This window comes from Microcaecilia unicolor, chromosome 4 (genome assembly GCF_901765095.1).
Source record: "Microcaecilia unicolor chromosome 4, aMicUni1.1, whole genome shotgun sequence".
NCBI classification, from domain to species: domain Eukaryota; kingdom Metazoa; phylum Chordata; class Amphibia; order Gymnophiona; family Siphonopidae; genus Microcaecilia; species Microcaecilia unicolor.
In genome coordinates this window covers 317,047,654-317,061,087 of record NC_044034.1, presented here as the reverse complement: position 1 = coordinate 317,061,087, position 13,434 = coordinate 317,047,654, and the positions used below count along the sequence as shown (strand labels likewise).

General features: G+C 46.4%; 1 protein-coding gene across 16 annotated transcripts in view; it reads left to right on the top strand.

The window, feature by feature from the left end:
- The window catches only part of AAK1 (AP2 associated kinase 1), a 149,437-nt gene that overhangs the window by 96,938 nt on the left and 39,065 nt on the right, over positions 1-13,434 (top strand). For 11 of the 16 annotated variants that reach the window (XM_030201872.1, XM_030201873.1, XM_030201870.1 and 8 more), the window contains one exon: positions 7,385-7,498. The exons of 4 other annotated variants lie outside the window; for them this stretch is intronic. In XM_030201872.1, coding sequence (XP_030057732.1) covers positions 7,385-7,498 — 114 coding nt within the window. The remainder of the gene's footprint in view (positions 1-7,384; positions 7,499-13,434) is intronic. One more of the 16 variants, XM_030201884.1, reaches the window with a different exon arrangement.

Here is a 13,434-nt window from a genome sequence, read left to right as displayed (position 1 = left end):
TCAGAGACGGCTACAAGCTAGAGTTCTGCCGACCCTTAAAAGACGGGTTTGTACTCTCTCCCTGCAAGTCTCCGGTCAAAGCTGTGGCAGTGCAGCAGACCTTGAACAATCTGATCCGCCTGGGTGCGGTCGTTCCGGTGCCAGAAAATCAGCTTGACAAGGGGCGTTACTCCATTTACTTTGTGGTACCAAAGAAAGGAGGTTCTGTACGGCCTATCCTCGACCTCAAAGGGGTCAATCGGGCCTTGAAAGTTCGGCACTTTCGCATGGAGACTCTCCGCTCTGTTATAGCGGCAGTGAAGGCAGGAGAGTTCCTGGCATCCTTGGACATCAAGGAAGCGTACTTGCATATTCCCATCTGGCCTCCTCATCAACGCTTTCTGCGTTTTGCAGTCCTGGGCCGACACTTCCAGTTCAGAGCCCTCCCGTTCGGGTTGGCTACTGCTCCGCGGACCTTCTCCAAAGTAATGGTGGTCATCGCGGCCTTCCTGCGAAAGGAAGGAGTACAAGTCCATCCTTATCTGGATGACTGGTTGATCCGAGCCCCCTCTTATGCAGAGTGCGGCAAAGCTGTGGACCGGGTGATTGCTCTTTTGAGCTCCCTGGGGTGGATCATCAACTGGGAGAAAAGCCAGCTGCGCCCAACTCAGTCCCTGGAGTATCTGGGAGTTCGATTCGACACCCAAGTGGGCAGAGTGTTCCTGCCGGACAATCGGATTGTCAAACTTCAGGCTCAGGTGGACCAGTTCCTAGTAGCCTCTCCCCTCCGGGCTTGGGACTATGTGCAGCTGTTGGGCTCTATGATGGCCACGATGGATGTAGTGCCCTAGGCCAGGGCTCATATGAGACCACTTCAACTCTCTCTGCTGCAGCGCTGGACTCCGATGTCGGAGGATTATGCTGTGCGCCTTCCCTTGGACCCAGCAGTGCGCAAGGCACTGAGCTGGTGGCTGCAGACAGTCAAGTTGTCTGCAGGAATGCCTCTGGTGACCCCGGAGTGGATTGTCATCACGACGGACGCCTCTTTGTCGGGCTGGGGAGCCCACTGCTTGGGAAGGACAGCGCAGGGGCTCTGGTCTCCTGCAGAGGCAAAGTGGTCTATCAACCTCCTGGAACTCAGAGCCATTCGGTTGGTGCTTTTGGAGTTCATCCCGGTACTGGCGTTGAAGCCAGTACGGGTCCTGTCGGACAATGCCACGGCTGTGGCCTATGTCAACCGCCAGGGAGGTACCAAAAGCGCCCCTCTAGCCAAGGAGGCCATGAATCTATGCCAGTGGGCAGAAGCGAACCTGGAACAGCTGTCAGCGGCCCACATTGCCGGAGTCATGAATGTCAAGGCGGACTTTCTCAGTCGCCATACCTTGGATCCCGGAGAGTGACAGCTATCTGCTCAGGCGTTCTTGGACATCACGAAGCGCTGGGGCCAGCCGAGCCTAGATCTGATGGCGTCATCGGCCAATTGCCAAGTGCCGCGCTTTTTCAGCAGAGGACGGGACCCTCGATCCCTGGGAGTAGATGCTCTTCTCCAACAGTGGCCGACACAGGAGCTTCTCTATGTGTTCCCGCCCTGGCCCATGTTGGGCAGGGTGCTAGACCGGGTGGCAAAGCATCCGGGCCGGATAATCCTGGTGGGTCCGGACTGGCCCAGACGTCCCTGGTATGCGGACTTGATCAGGCTCTCAGTGGACGATCCTCTGCGGCTGCCAGTGGAGCAGGGCCTGTTGCATCAGGGTCCCGTGGTGATGGAGGATCCCTCCCCCTTTGGTCTTACAGCCTGGCTATTGAGCGGCAGCGTCTGAGAAAGAAGGGCTTCTCAGACAAGGTCATCGCCACTATGCTGAGAGCGAGGAAGCGCTCTACTTCTACTGCTTACACCAGGGTTTGGCGTACCTTTGCAGCGTGGTGTGACGCAGGCTCACTTTCTCCCTTCACTGCTCCAATTTCTTCAGTGTTGGCGTTCCTGCAAGAAGGTCTGGAGAAAGGCCTGTCGCTCAGTTCCCTTAAAGTCCAGGTAGCGGCTCTGACTTGCTTCAGGGGCCGCCTGAAGGGGGCTTCCCTGGCTTCGCAGCCAGATGTGGTGCGCTTTTTCAAGGGAGTTAATCACCTGCGCCCTCCTCTGCACTCAGTGATGCCTGCGTGGAATCTCAACCTGGTGCTAAGAGCCTTGCAGAAGCCGCCTTTTGAACCCTTGTCAAGGGTATCTCTGAAAGACCTGACGTTGAAAGCAGTCTTTTTGGTGGCTATCACTTCAGCCAGAAGAGTTTACGAGCTCCAGGCACTCTCATGTCGAGAGCCCTTTCTGCAGTTCACGGAAGCAGGAGTGTCTATTCGCACAGTGCCTTCCTTCCTGCCCAAGATTGTTTCTCGCTTCCTTGTGAATCAGCAGCTCTGTCTCCCTTCCTTTCGTAGGGAGGACTACCCAGAGGAATACTCTGCTCTCAAATATCTGGATGTGAGACGAGTCATCATCAGATACTTGGAAGTGACCAATGATTTCCGGAAGTCGGATCATCTGTTTGTCCTGTTTGCAGGTCCTCGTAAGGGTCTGCAGGCTGCTAAGCCTACAGTGGCAAGATGGGTCAAGGAAGCCATTGCAGCGGCTTATGTGGCCGCGGGGAAGGTGCCGCCTATCCAGCTGAAGGCTCACTCCACTAGAGCTCAGGCGGCCTCGATGGCAGAGGCGGGGTCCGTCTCCTTGGAAGAGATTTGCAAGGCGGCAACTTGGGCATCGGCCCATACCTTCTCCAGGCATTACCGCTTGACTGTGGCTGCTCGGGCGGAGGCCCGGTTTGGAGCTTCAGTGTTGCGGTCAGGGATTTCAATGTCCCGCCCTGGGTGAGTACTGCTTCGGTACATCCCACCAGTCTACGGATTGATCAGCATGATGATATGGAAGGTAAAATTATGTATCATACCTGATAATTTTCTTTCCATTAATCATAGCTGATCAATCCATAGCCCCTCCCAGATATCTGTATTGTTTATATTCTGGTTGCATTTCAGGTTCAAGTTTAGTCTTCAGTTCCTGTTCAGGAGGACTTCGTGTTCAAGTTTTTCAATGGATTCTTCAAGAGTTGAGACGAATTTGTGTTAGTGAGCTGCTGCATTCCTCTCCCCTCCGTTTTACGGGGCTGGATTGAGACTTAAATTCTGCCGGCGCTCCCTCCTGCTTCGTGCGGCAGTAGGGCAGCTTTGTACCCCTCCCGCTTCGGCGGTGTTAGGGTCAGTCAGCTCCTCCCGCGGTTGCGGTTGCAGGATAAGCCAGATCCCCCCGCATCGGCGGGTGTGGTGTCCCTCCCCCGCTCCGCGGGGATGAGCTGGACGGATTCCCCTCCCCCACTTGTGTGGGGATGAGCTGGGTTAATTCCCCTCCCCCGTTTCGGCGGTGGTGAGCTGGGCAGAGTGTCCCTTTGTGGGTGTAATTCTCTAAGTGCTGAGTCCTGCGGATGGAGCTTGGATATCGACATACTGAGGAGTTTCCGGCAGCACATGACCACATATAGGGAGGCAAAAGGATTGCTCTCTATCTCCACCTGCTGGTAGATGGACACAACCCACCAGTCTATGGATTGATCAGCTATGATTAATGGAAAGAAAATTATCAGGTATGATACATAATTTTACCTTAAGTTCGCTTTTACGTTTGCCTGACTTTAGGCGCAAGCACTTACACAAGCTTGATGGCAGGTGTAAATGGTCGCACCTAAGTGCGGCAGTTAACCCAAGTATCTGACAATTTTCTAAAATCTTAGTGTAAGTGTGTCACGGTTGTGGCCGTGCCCTTATGTTCAGACCTGTTTCTCTGTATCTAGCTCTGTGACCTCTCCAGTCTGCTTCATTTCCTATTGTTCTTCCTGTTAGCCAAGCCTCGCTTTGGTGTCCCTGAAGCCAAGCCTCGCTTTGGTCTCCCTGCTTCTTTTCCTACTTGTGACATCTTCAGCCTACTCCTTTATAAGGACCCAGGGAGCTTTCCTACGTTGCCTTTGCAAGAGGTCTCTTAATCTGTGTTACCTGTATAGGTTGTATCCCTGCTTGGCTTTGTTCCTGAGTCTTGCTCCTGAAGGTCTCTGTGTTTCTCTGAGTCTTGTATTTCAATGCTTTGTTTTGTTTCTGTGAGTTTGCTTTTGAACCTTGATCCTGAAGGCCTGGCTCTAGAGCCACACCCTGCCCTTGGTGTCTGTATCTGTTTGACTTCCCTTGGCTTCTGCTTTTAGTCTAGCCCTGCTTTTGACTCTTGCTATAGTTAAGCTCTGTGTTTAATCAATCTCTGTGTTTAGCCAAGCTCAATTACCTCACTGCTATGCAGGTGTGTCTGCTGCCTCTCAATCTGCCTGGCCTTTCCCTTCCAGGTGTGGATGCTGGTAAGCATATTGCTTCTTTGTTTGTCTTCCCTTAGTCTTCTTAATCCTTTGCCTGCTATGTTTGCTTCCTGGCTCTTGAGCTCTGTTTCTGCTAAGTTCTGTTCCTGTTGTGTGTTTGAGCCAGGTTCTGCCCCTGTTATGTGTTTGAGCTAGTTTCTGTCCCTGCTGTCTGTCAAGCCATGTTCCTTTCAGTATCCTGTTCCCTGTAAAGCCAAGTCCCTTTCAGATTCCAGTTCCAGCCAAGCCCTTTCCAGCATCCAGTTCCAGCCAAGCCTGTTCCAGCATTCTGTTCGAGAATCCTGAATCCTGTTCCAGCCAAGCCTGTTCGAGAATCCTGTTCCTGCCTTGTTTATTGTCTTGCTTCTGTTATTCTTGTTGCCTAGCTCCTACCCTGTCTTGCCTGTCTAGGTGTGCTTTGTCTTGTCTCTTTCAGTCTAGTCCTGTCCGGATCCAGTCCTTGCCTTGTCCTTGTCTTGCCCTTTTCTGGACCCCGTTTTAATCTACTTCCGTGCATTTCTGGGTCCCAGTTTTAATCCAGTTCCGAGTCTTGCCTTGTTCTGGCCCTTTGCCTTCTTTTCCTTCTTTTCCTTACTTCGTCTGGATCCGGTTCTTGTGTTGTCCATTGTGTTTAGTTACCTCTGTCCTGCCTTGTTGAGTCTGTTAGTTTATCCTAATCCAGTCTGTTCTGATTCCTGCCTGTGCCAACCCAGATGATTTGTCTGCTAAAGCTCCGGCTTTGGTCCAAGGGCTCACCATTCCTGACAGTTCTGACAAAGTGCTTAGTTTGCCATGCCCATGCCCCACCCATGTTTACAGCCCCTTTCACAGTGCTCACAATAGAATTTAGGTGTAAACCTAGAATAGCGTCTAAGTGCTATTTCATGCATAAATGTAAATTAGTGCCAGTGAATGCCAAATATGTATTGGTTGTTAGCGCCAAATTTATCAGTTTATGTGCATAACTTCCAAAATTCTATAACCTATTTGCTCAATGTTGCACACTAAGGATGAAAATTTGCATGCAAGATTACGGAATTGGGGGGATAATGCAAACATATAGGTTTATATGTTTGGCTCGAACTTGGAAAAACCAGGTATAACTTGGGATGAATGAGCCAAATGTATAAGCTATACATTTAGTACTGAAGTTCATGGATTCTTCTTGAAACTTAGAGGCAGATGCACTAAAGCTAAATGAGCCTTTAATGACACTCCAACGAGGAAAATTTGATCCGTTGCATGCATCAAAGGGCTTTTACCGAGGAAGCCAGCAGCTAACGAAAACGGAATGGAGATGAGCAATTAGTGTGAAAACCCCATTGAATCGACATGTACTAACCTTTTCCGATTGCCTTTACGCAGGAAAAAGGCAGGAAATCTAACGAGAGGTCTGGACCTCTCGTTAGGACAGCTCTGTGCCAGGAAAAATCATCAAGTGAAAAAATAAACAAACTTTGAGCCAATCCCAGCGCATTAGCAGAGCTAAAAGCGCTGTGATTGGTCCAAAGGACGTCAGAAAACACATAAAAAAATAAAAATAAAAAAAGGATCGGGAGGGGGCAAGGGCGCTCATCAGGAGCGTCCTGTACGGACGGCCTTGCCCCCCCCCCCCCCGCTGCTCCCCACTTTCCGCCGCTCCCCCCACCCCGAAAAAGCAAAATTCTAGCAGCCCCTGCCCCCCTCCCTTCCTCACTACTCTGTCTCACCTCAGCTCCGCCTCCCGACATCCTCCGCCCTGTGCCCCGCCCCCTCTTGGGGTCGTCGCCGCCATTCCCCTCCTCCATCGGGCCCCCCTCCCTCTTACCGGGCCCGTGCAGCGCCTCTCTCCTCTGTCCGAAGGTGCTGCACGGGCAAGAAGAAAGCTGATGCCTCCCTTCGCCCAGCTTCTGTCGCGCGTCTCTCTCCTCCTGGGCCCGCCCCTGTCTGACATCGGTAACCTACGTAGGTTACTGACGTCAGACAGGGGCGGGCCCAGGAGGAGAGAGACGCGCGACAGAAGCTGGGCGAAGGCAGGCATCAGCTTTCTTCTTGCCCGTGCAGATAAAGAGCTTAAGGTCCATGGAGTCTGCCTGTTCAGCTCTTGATGAGAGAGTTGTATTTGTCTGGCTCACTTCCTCCACATGCAACCTTACAATGCAGTCAGGAGCATCTCCCCCCTCTCTACCAGCCATTTCTTTGCCTGTGAAGTACCTTCAGTCTAATGGAGCAGGATTTCTTTCTTCCTTTTGCTTCTTTGTAAGCCTGTGATAGCATCACCCTCTGTCCTACCTATACTGCCCTGCTAAGGAAGAATACTCTCTGCAGTGAATCGCATTTCAAGCAGTGTCAGCTTAACATTTGTTTTCCAACCTGACAATGTATTTTGTTTCTAAAGGCTTTTATAAAATAAGTCAGGGTGGCAAATTAATGTTTAGAAAAGTTCACTTTCCTTGAAATGTGATTCACTGCAGATAGTATTCTTGTTTAGAGCAGTATAGATGTCTTTGTTATACAGTGACTGAGGATTCCTCCTTGTCCTCCACCTTTCTTTCCATCCTGGGTGGGAGCCTGAATGAAGAAAGAGGACTTTTTTTCCACTTAAATTTATGTGTGTGTGTTAATAGTTCGCTGATACAGAACTCAGACGTAGCACACTGTTAAGACTGAGGGCTTCTTTTACAAAGCCGCGCTAGCGATTCCCGAGCGGCAGATGAGAGGAAGCCCATGGGAATTGAATGGGCTTCCTCTCATTTGCCGCACCGAGAATCGGTAGTTCGGCTTTGTAAAAGAAACCCTGAGTGCAAGAAAGGAACATTGGGAGAGATTTTAAATAGACAGGGAGATGGCTTTTGGGGGGGGGGGGGGGGGGGGGGTGCTTTTTATTTAGTTTCACATAAAACCTCAGATACAGCATTTTTCTGTCTTTCCTCTTGGGCTGCTTTCTATAAACTGTGTTTTGTCTCTGTGATTCGGGGTGCTGTGGAGCTACTGACATATTCTTTCCTTTGCTGTTTAATGCTGCTGATGCTGCCTCCTGCATTCAGACTCTCTCACTGGGGATGACTCTCTCCTCGATTGCTCCCTGCTTTCTAACCCTTCTGCTCCTGATCTGCTGGATGAGTTTTCTCCTGCCACGCTGTCCACTCCAGCTCACGCAGGTAATATTATCGTTTTGATGCTTTCACCGTGATGTGATCTTCCCCCTGTTTCTTCCTTTCCTTTCCTTTCAGGTTGATCATCTCAGAATCCCATGAATGCTTATTCTGTGCAATAAGATACAACCTGCTGCCCCGTCACATAATTTCATTCATTCAGTGAGGGCGAGCTCCTTTTAAAAGTCTTATGGGATATACAAAGAATCCCTGCCTTGCATATCGGACTTAAGGGTGTGTGTTGTTTTTGTTGCCACGTCTTCTCTGCTGCTGAAAGAACAGTACTGGCGAGAACTCATAATATTTTTTATTTGACTTTATTGTAAATGTGCTTCCTTGTATAGATTTTTATTTGTTTTGGTTTCAGGGAAATTTAAAGAAGTGAACTGTTTTTCTTATCGTCGTACCCCTTGCATTCAAAAACGTTTAAGTTTTCACTCTTTGAGTCTGATTCATGTTTCTGCAAGGGTCAGTATTTGGCACTGATTCATGTTTCTGCAAGAGTCAGTATTTGGCACTGATGAGGAACAGAACAGCAGCATCCTTCTTTCTAGTTGAGAATGTAATTACGTCAGAAGGGTTTTCAAGACTTTTAAATGGAGCTCCATAGGAATGGGGGCAAAAATTATTTCTGTATGAAAGTTCAACATTTCTCTAATATTTCCACTTTAAATGCTATTGTTTGGCTTAGGATCACAAACCTGGCCTTAGGTTATTGTATTATATTGCATTTTGTCTGTTGCTTCTGGTATATGAAGTACTATGTGAAAAGCTTATGGTGAACCGACTGTTAATGGCTCTGTTGCAAAGAGCCTGAAACCCTCTGTGGTCCTGAAGAAAGGTTATGGTTCTTGCTTGGGGTCAGGCAGCCAGCAGTGAATAGTAGTCATGGGTCTCGGACTTCGCAGCTTGACATCCCAGCCACTTTTGCAGTAAATGTTTTCACTTACCACTTAGGCTTTGTGCTTACCCAGTATCTGTTGGGGGTGTGGCCAGCATCTGCCTTGCAGTTACTGCCCAAGGTAAAGAGTACACTTAATTGCATCCATGCTGTAGTTAGCATAGCGCCATGCACTAAAATACCCCCCACCAGCACTTATTAGGGCATTCCCTGGAAGTTTACTGGCAGAGCAGGAGCTGCAGTCGCTGGATTATCTTGCCCCATTGCCATCCCAGGTTCAAAATGTATTTGTTTATTTGGGTTTATTAACCGCCTTTATGAATTCACCCAAGGCAGTGTACAGCAGATAAAGTTTAACATGGTGACTCTGACCCCTAGTGGTAGTCTTGTAGTACTATAGCTAGGCATCAAGCTGCTTGACTTCTAGCAGTAGTACTCTGAGACTACCACTAGGGTTCAGATCCACCATTTTGAACCTAGGATGGTAATGGGGCGAAATTAAAGGATTGCTCCTGCGCTGCCACTAAACCGCTAGGGAAACACTATGTAAGTGGTGGGAGGAGGGTCATTTACCTTTTTGATCTTTGGGGGGGGGGGATGATGATCTTCAGGATGCTAGGAGTTTGGGGGTTGATACTTTTGCTTAAGAGGGGAAGATTGGGGAGATGGGGGTTGTTTGGTTCCTCATCAGGAGGGATTGGGAGTTTTATCCCACAATGAGCTTCTGTGGTAACTACTAGCGGGTAGTGTGGATGCAGCTGCTCTGTCTACAATGGTGACAGCACACAGGAACTTAGCAATGCGATGTACGTGCCCATAACCTACCCATTATCCACCCATTCATGTCTCCTGCTGTGGAAAGCAGTTAATGTGAGATTTGTAGCACAGGACTCTTCTTGGCGGCATATTACCTGCTTAACACACGTTAGTAGACTGACCCCTTTGTGTCGAACTGGATGTTTGGAGGTTAGACTGTCAGTGCTGACATGTTGTGTTCTAGGGCTAAGGCAGCTAGCTGACGGGAATGATCAGAAGCAAGCGCTAGAGGCTGTTAGCGCCATACTAGCACTGGCGTTTGCTAACGCCCCATGATCAGAGCCCTCATCATACACCAACTTAATTGTAAAGGAGTGACTAAAAATTAGCCTACACCGCAAACTTCCTATGTAACGCCTCTAAATGGTGGAACACATTGCCAAAGGATACATGACACATCACTTTTTCAAAAGTTTTCCCAGAAAAATAAAAACATTTCTGTACAAAAAATTCCTAATGATCGACGCAACCTAACATAAATGACGGACAACACTACAAATGTACCCAGTACACAACACTTAGTGGGATCACAGTCTAATTCTTGATAATATTCCTGATCATTCAATTGTCTCAAAGCTTCCTGCCTGTAGTTGGTCATATTCTGTAACACAACACCACCTCCTTTATCTGCCCTGTGAATTATAATATCACGATTGTCCATTAATTCTTTCAAGGCTTTCTTTTGCATTTTGTTCAAATTATGGGGCACAAACGGATGATGAGTCTCCATTTTAGTAAGATCATGTAACACTAGCTGAGCGAATGTTTCAGTATTCGCGTCAGGAGGTCCGGGTGGCATCCACGTCGAAGGAAGTTTATGAGTCATTAGAAAAGATCAGTACTGTTCTTCATTCCCTTGTGCATTTTCGTTTGCATTGCTTGTTGATTCTTGTTTATTGAAAAAAGATTTTAATTTTCTAAAACTTTTTGCAAACTTTGTCTCATCCTGAATGGATCATACACACTTGTGGGGACAAATAATAAACCCATGTTTAATACCTCTCCCTGGTCCTTGGTCAGCATCCTTGATGATAGATTATAAATTATTCTTTGTTGTTTCGCGGCGGGTGTCGATTCCGAGTTTGTCGTGGTTGGGGTATACTCAGGGCTGGACCTAACTCCTCTGTTGGTCCTAAAAAAAGATTCAGATCTATTGTTTTCTACCAACATAGAGGGAGCGCTGGATTATTACTTCTTGATGTTTCTTTTCTTTCATCACCTGATGAGTCACTGGAAGTATTTGTAAATCCTACTTTTCACATGCGATTATATCTTTTTGATCTTTTCTTCATGTATAGCCATGGGTAAACATAGCCCTTGGTATAATCGTATTCGTCGCGTTTAAACTTCTTTATCTTTTGATTGCGAATTTCTATTCTATATTTATCCAGTGTTTGTATGTGCTGCTGGTACTGCACTTCAAATGTTGTCCCGTCTTGATTTCTTAATCCGTCTAGTTTCTCTTGCTGTTCAAGTTTTTGCAATTCGAGTTCCCGTTTCAATTTATCAATCGTTATTAACATTAAGTCAAGGGAGCATTGCGAAATCACTGAATTCCACTGATCTACAAATGTTTTATCATCCATGAATCTTGGTTCTTTATTCCAGCGTAAACCCCGAGGAATGCGCTGGACATGGCAGTATTCGGTTAAGGCTTTTATGTGAAATTCAGTCCATATTATGGTCTTACTAATCCGCAAGAAATCATTCCAATCTACATTATCAGGTATTTCCTCCGATCCAAATAATCTCTGTCCACTCATTATTTCCGTGATCCTATCTTCGGTCAGTCCCGGTTTTGATGCCCACCCAGTTGCCATTATTCCCCATGGGCTTGAAATCACTATGCAATACCTTGGGTATCATATCTCTTCCTGGTTTCAATATTCAAACATTGATTCTCACAAATAGAAACCGTTGGAAATTCTTCATATATTTTTTTCTTCTTTTTTATATGCTCTTAATTGTTAATATATAAATTAACTAACTCACTTCACTAGGTAGTGCTATTATCAAAGCTTATCCAGTTGTGGCTAGACTATAAATAATACTACAGTGCTCAGCTGTGCAAATTATCAATCACTCCGAATGATTGAACGTATAGTTTAGTTCAGCATACATCATTGCACTGGGTCCCTTCCTCCTCCAGTATATGACATTAAGTACTTAGTAATAGTAGTTAACAATCAATTTTATAAACATAAAGTACTTATCTGGAGATGGTTTGTTAATTCTCCATATTCCACAACGAGATGTGAATTTTTTTCAATCGGAGTGAGATATAAACGTGATCATGTGCTCGTGCTCACTTAAAACAGTCCCACAAGTTTCCCAAACTTATTCTTCCATCTGTAGGTATTCCCTTCCCATTAAAGAACTTCCCAACACTAGCTGTGTTTCGCAGTATAGTGCTTCATCAGGGGAATTCTCATATCCTGCAAGTTGGAAACATTGTGTTACAACCCGCACTTGGTTTTCCAATATGCATGGAACACTGCTGTATTACTAGTTCCTTAGATATAAAATCCTGCCCTTATAATCTTCAGAATTATATTTCTCTCTTAAAAAGTAGATTAGAATCATTCTCAAATTTGATTATAACATTCTAGGCATACCTGAAGTGTGACAGTCTCCCAACCTACGACTCGCCTTTCTGAAAAGACGCCAACGCATGCGCTGTTCTTTTATTTCAAACTCAACTGACTCCTCCCTGCAACCTAATCCTACAGCCACTCAATTTCACGATTTAACCCACGTGGTATGACAGTGTCCTATTGGTAGATTAATCTTTGCTCTTTATTCTTAAGCACTCTTGCAATATCCCTCCCCCCCCCATATGGTAAGTTAATTTGTGTTAATACAGTGTACTTCAAGTCTTCCAAACTGTGATTCAAGCTTACCCAGTGCTCTACCAACGTAGCCTCTCTTTTTTGGATCCTCAGATTGCTGATGTGTTCGGCTATCCGTTGTTTTATTTTTCTAGTTTTATAGCCAATATACCATTTTTTACAAGGACACATTATCCCGTAAACAGCCTGCATGGACTCGCAATCCGTATTGGTTAGAATCCTGTATATCTTGCCCATTATTGTGGAAAGCAGTGGTATATTATAAAAATGCACTTGCTTTTTTTATTATTATTACTATTTCACAGAGAAGGTATTGATTAATGAGGGAAGGGTTTCCTTCGTGCAGAACTGTCTAGAGTCAATCTAAATGAGCCAACATTGTCCAGTTCAGCACACTATTAGCAGCCAAGTTCATACAAAGTTAATTATGTTCAGTGGAAAATAAATCTGTTGGCTCAGGCTGCTTGCTATGTAAGTATTCAATCACTGTTTCATTATTGCTGCCAAGTAATACATATTAAGGTGATTTGTTTTAATTCATTTATCCAGTCCTTAAATGCACATGGTTTTGCTTTTTAAACCCAAAGGTTTCCTATGATAGCAATGTGCATATCTGAATAATTTTTTCTGTATAAGTTTTGCTTGACTTGTCTTTATTTGAAATAAGAAAAAAATGTTTAAAACACATCTTGTCAACAAGGGGTGGGGCTAAGTGGAGACTGGGGGGGGGAGACCCACAGAACTGGTCTGCACAGGGCCCCGCAATTGCTGCGACCGGCCCTGTCTCATACAGTCAACACGAATTTTGAGATGAGATTACTAGAAGGTTGTGTTGCAGGAAGAGTGCCCGCAGAGGTACATGGGTGGGGGGTGGGGGACAAATTAGATAAAAAGGTAGGCAGACCAGTAAAAGTGCAGCAGGCAAGTATGGGCCTCATAGAAGGCGCCACAAAAATTGTAAACACCTCTCTTTCTAATGGGCAGCTACCAACAGCATTAAAAAGGGCAGTGGTCTGCCCTCTGCTGAAGAAAAACAACCTTGACCAGGACAAACTTGAAAGTTACAGGCTAGTATCCAACATCCCGTTTCTAGGGAAACTCATAGAACAAGCAGTCTGTGTTCAACTTAATGACTGACTAGAAAAGAGAAACTGGCTAGATCCATGTCAATCTGGATTCAGACCTAGTTATGGTAGAGAAACGGTCCTCATATCCCTACTAGATGATCTTCACAGAAAACGAGACAAGGGATTTGCCTCAATGTTAGTACTGCTTGACTTCTCAGCAGCTTTTGACACTGGATCCATGATATCATGCTAGCACGACTCACAGAAACAGGTATCAATGGAACAGTACTTGCTTGGTTCAGATCCCAT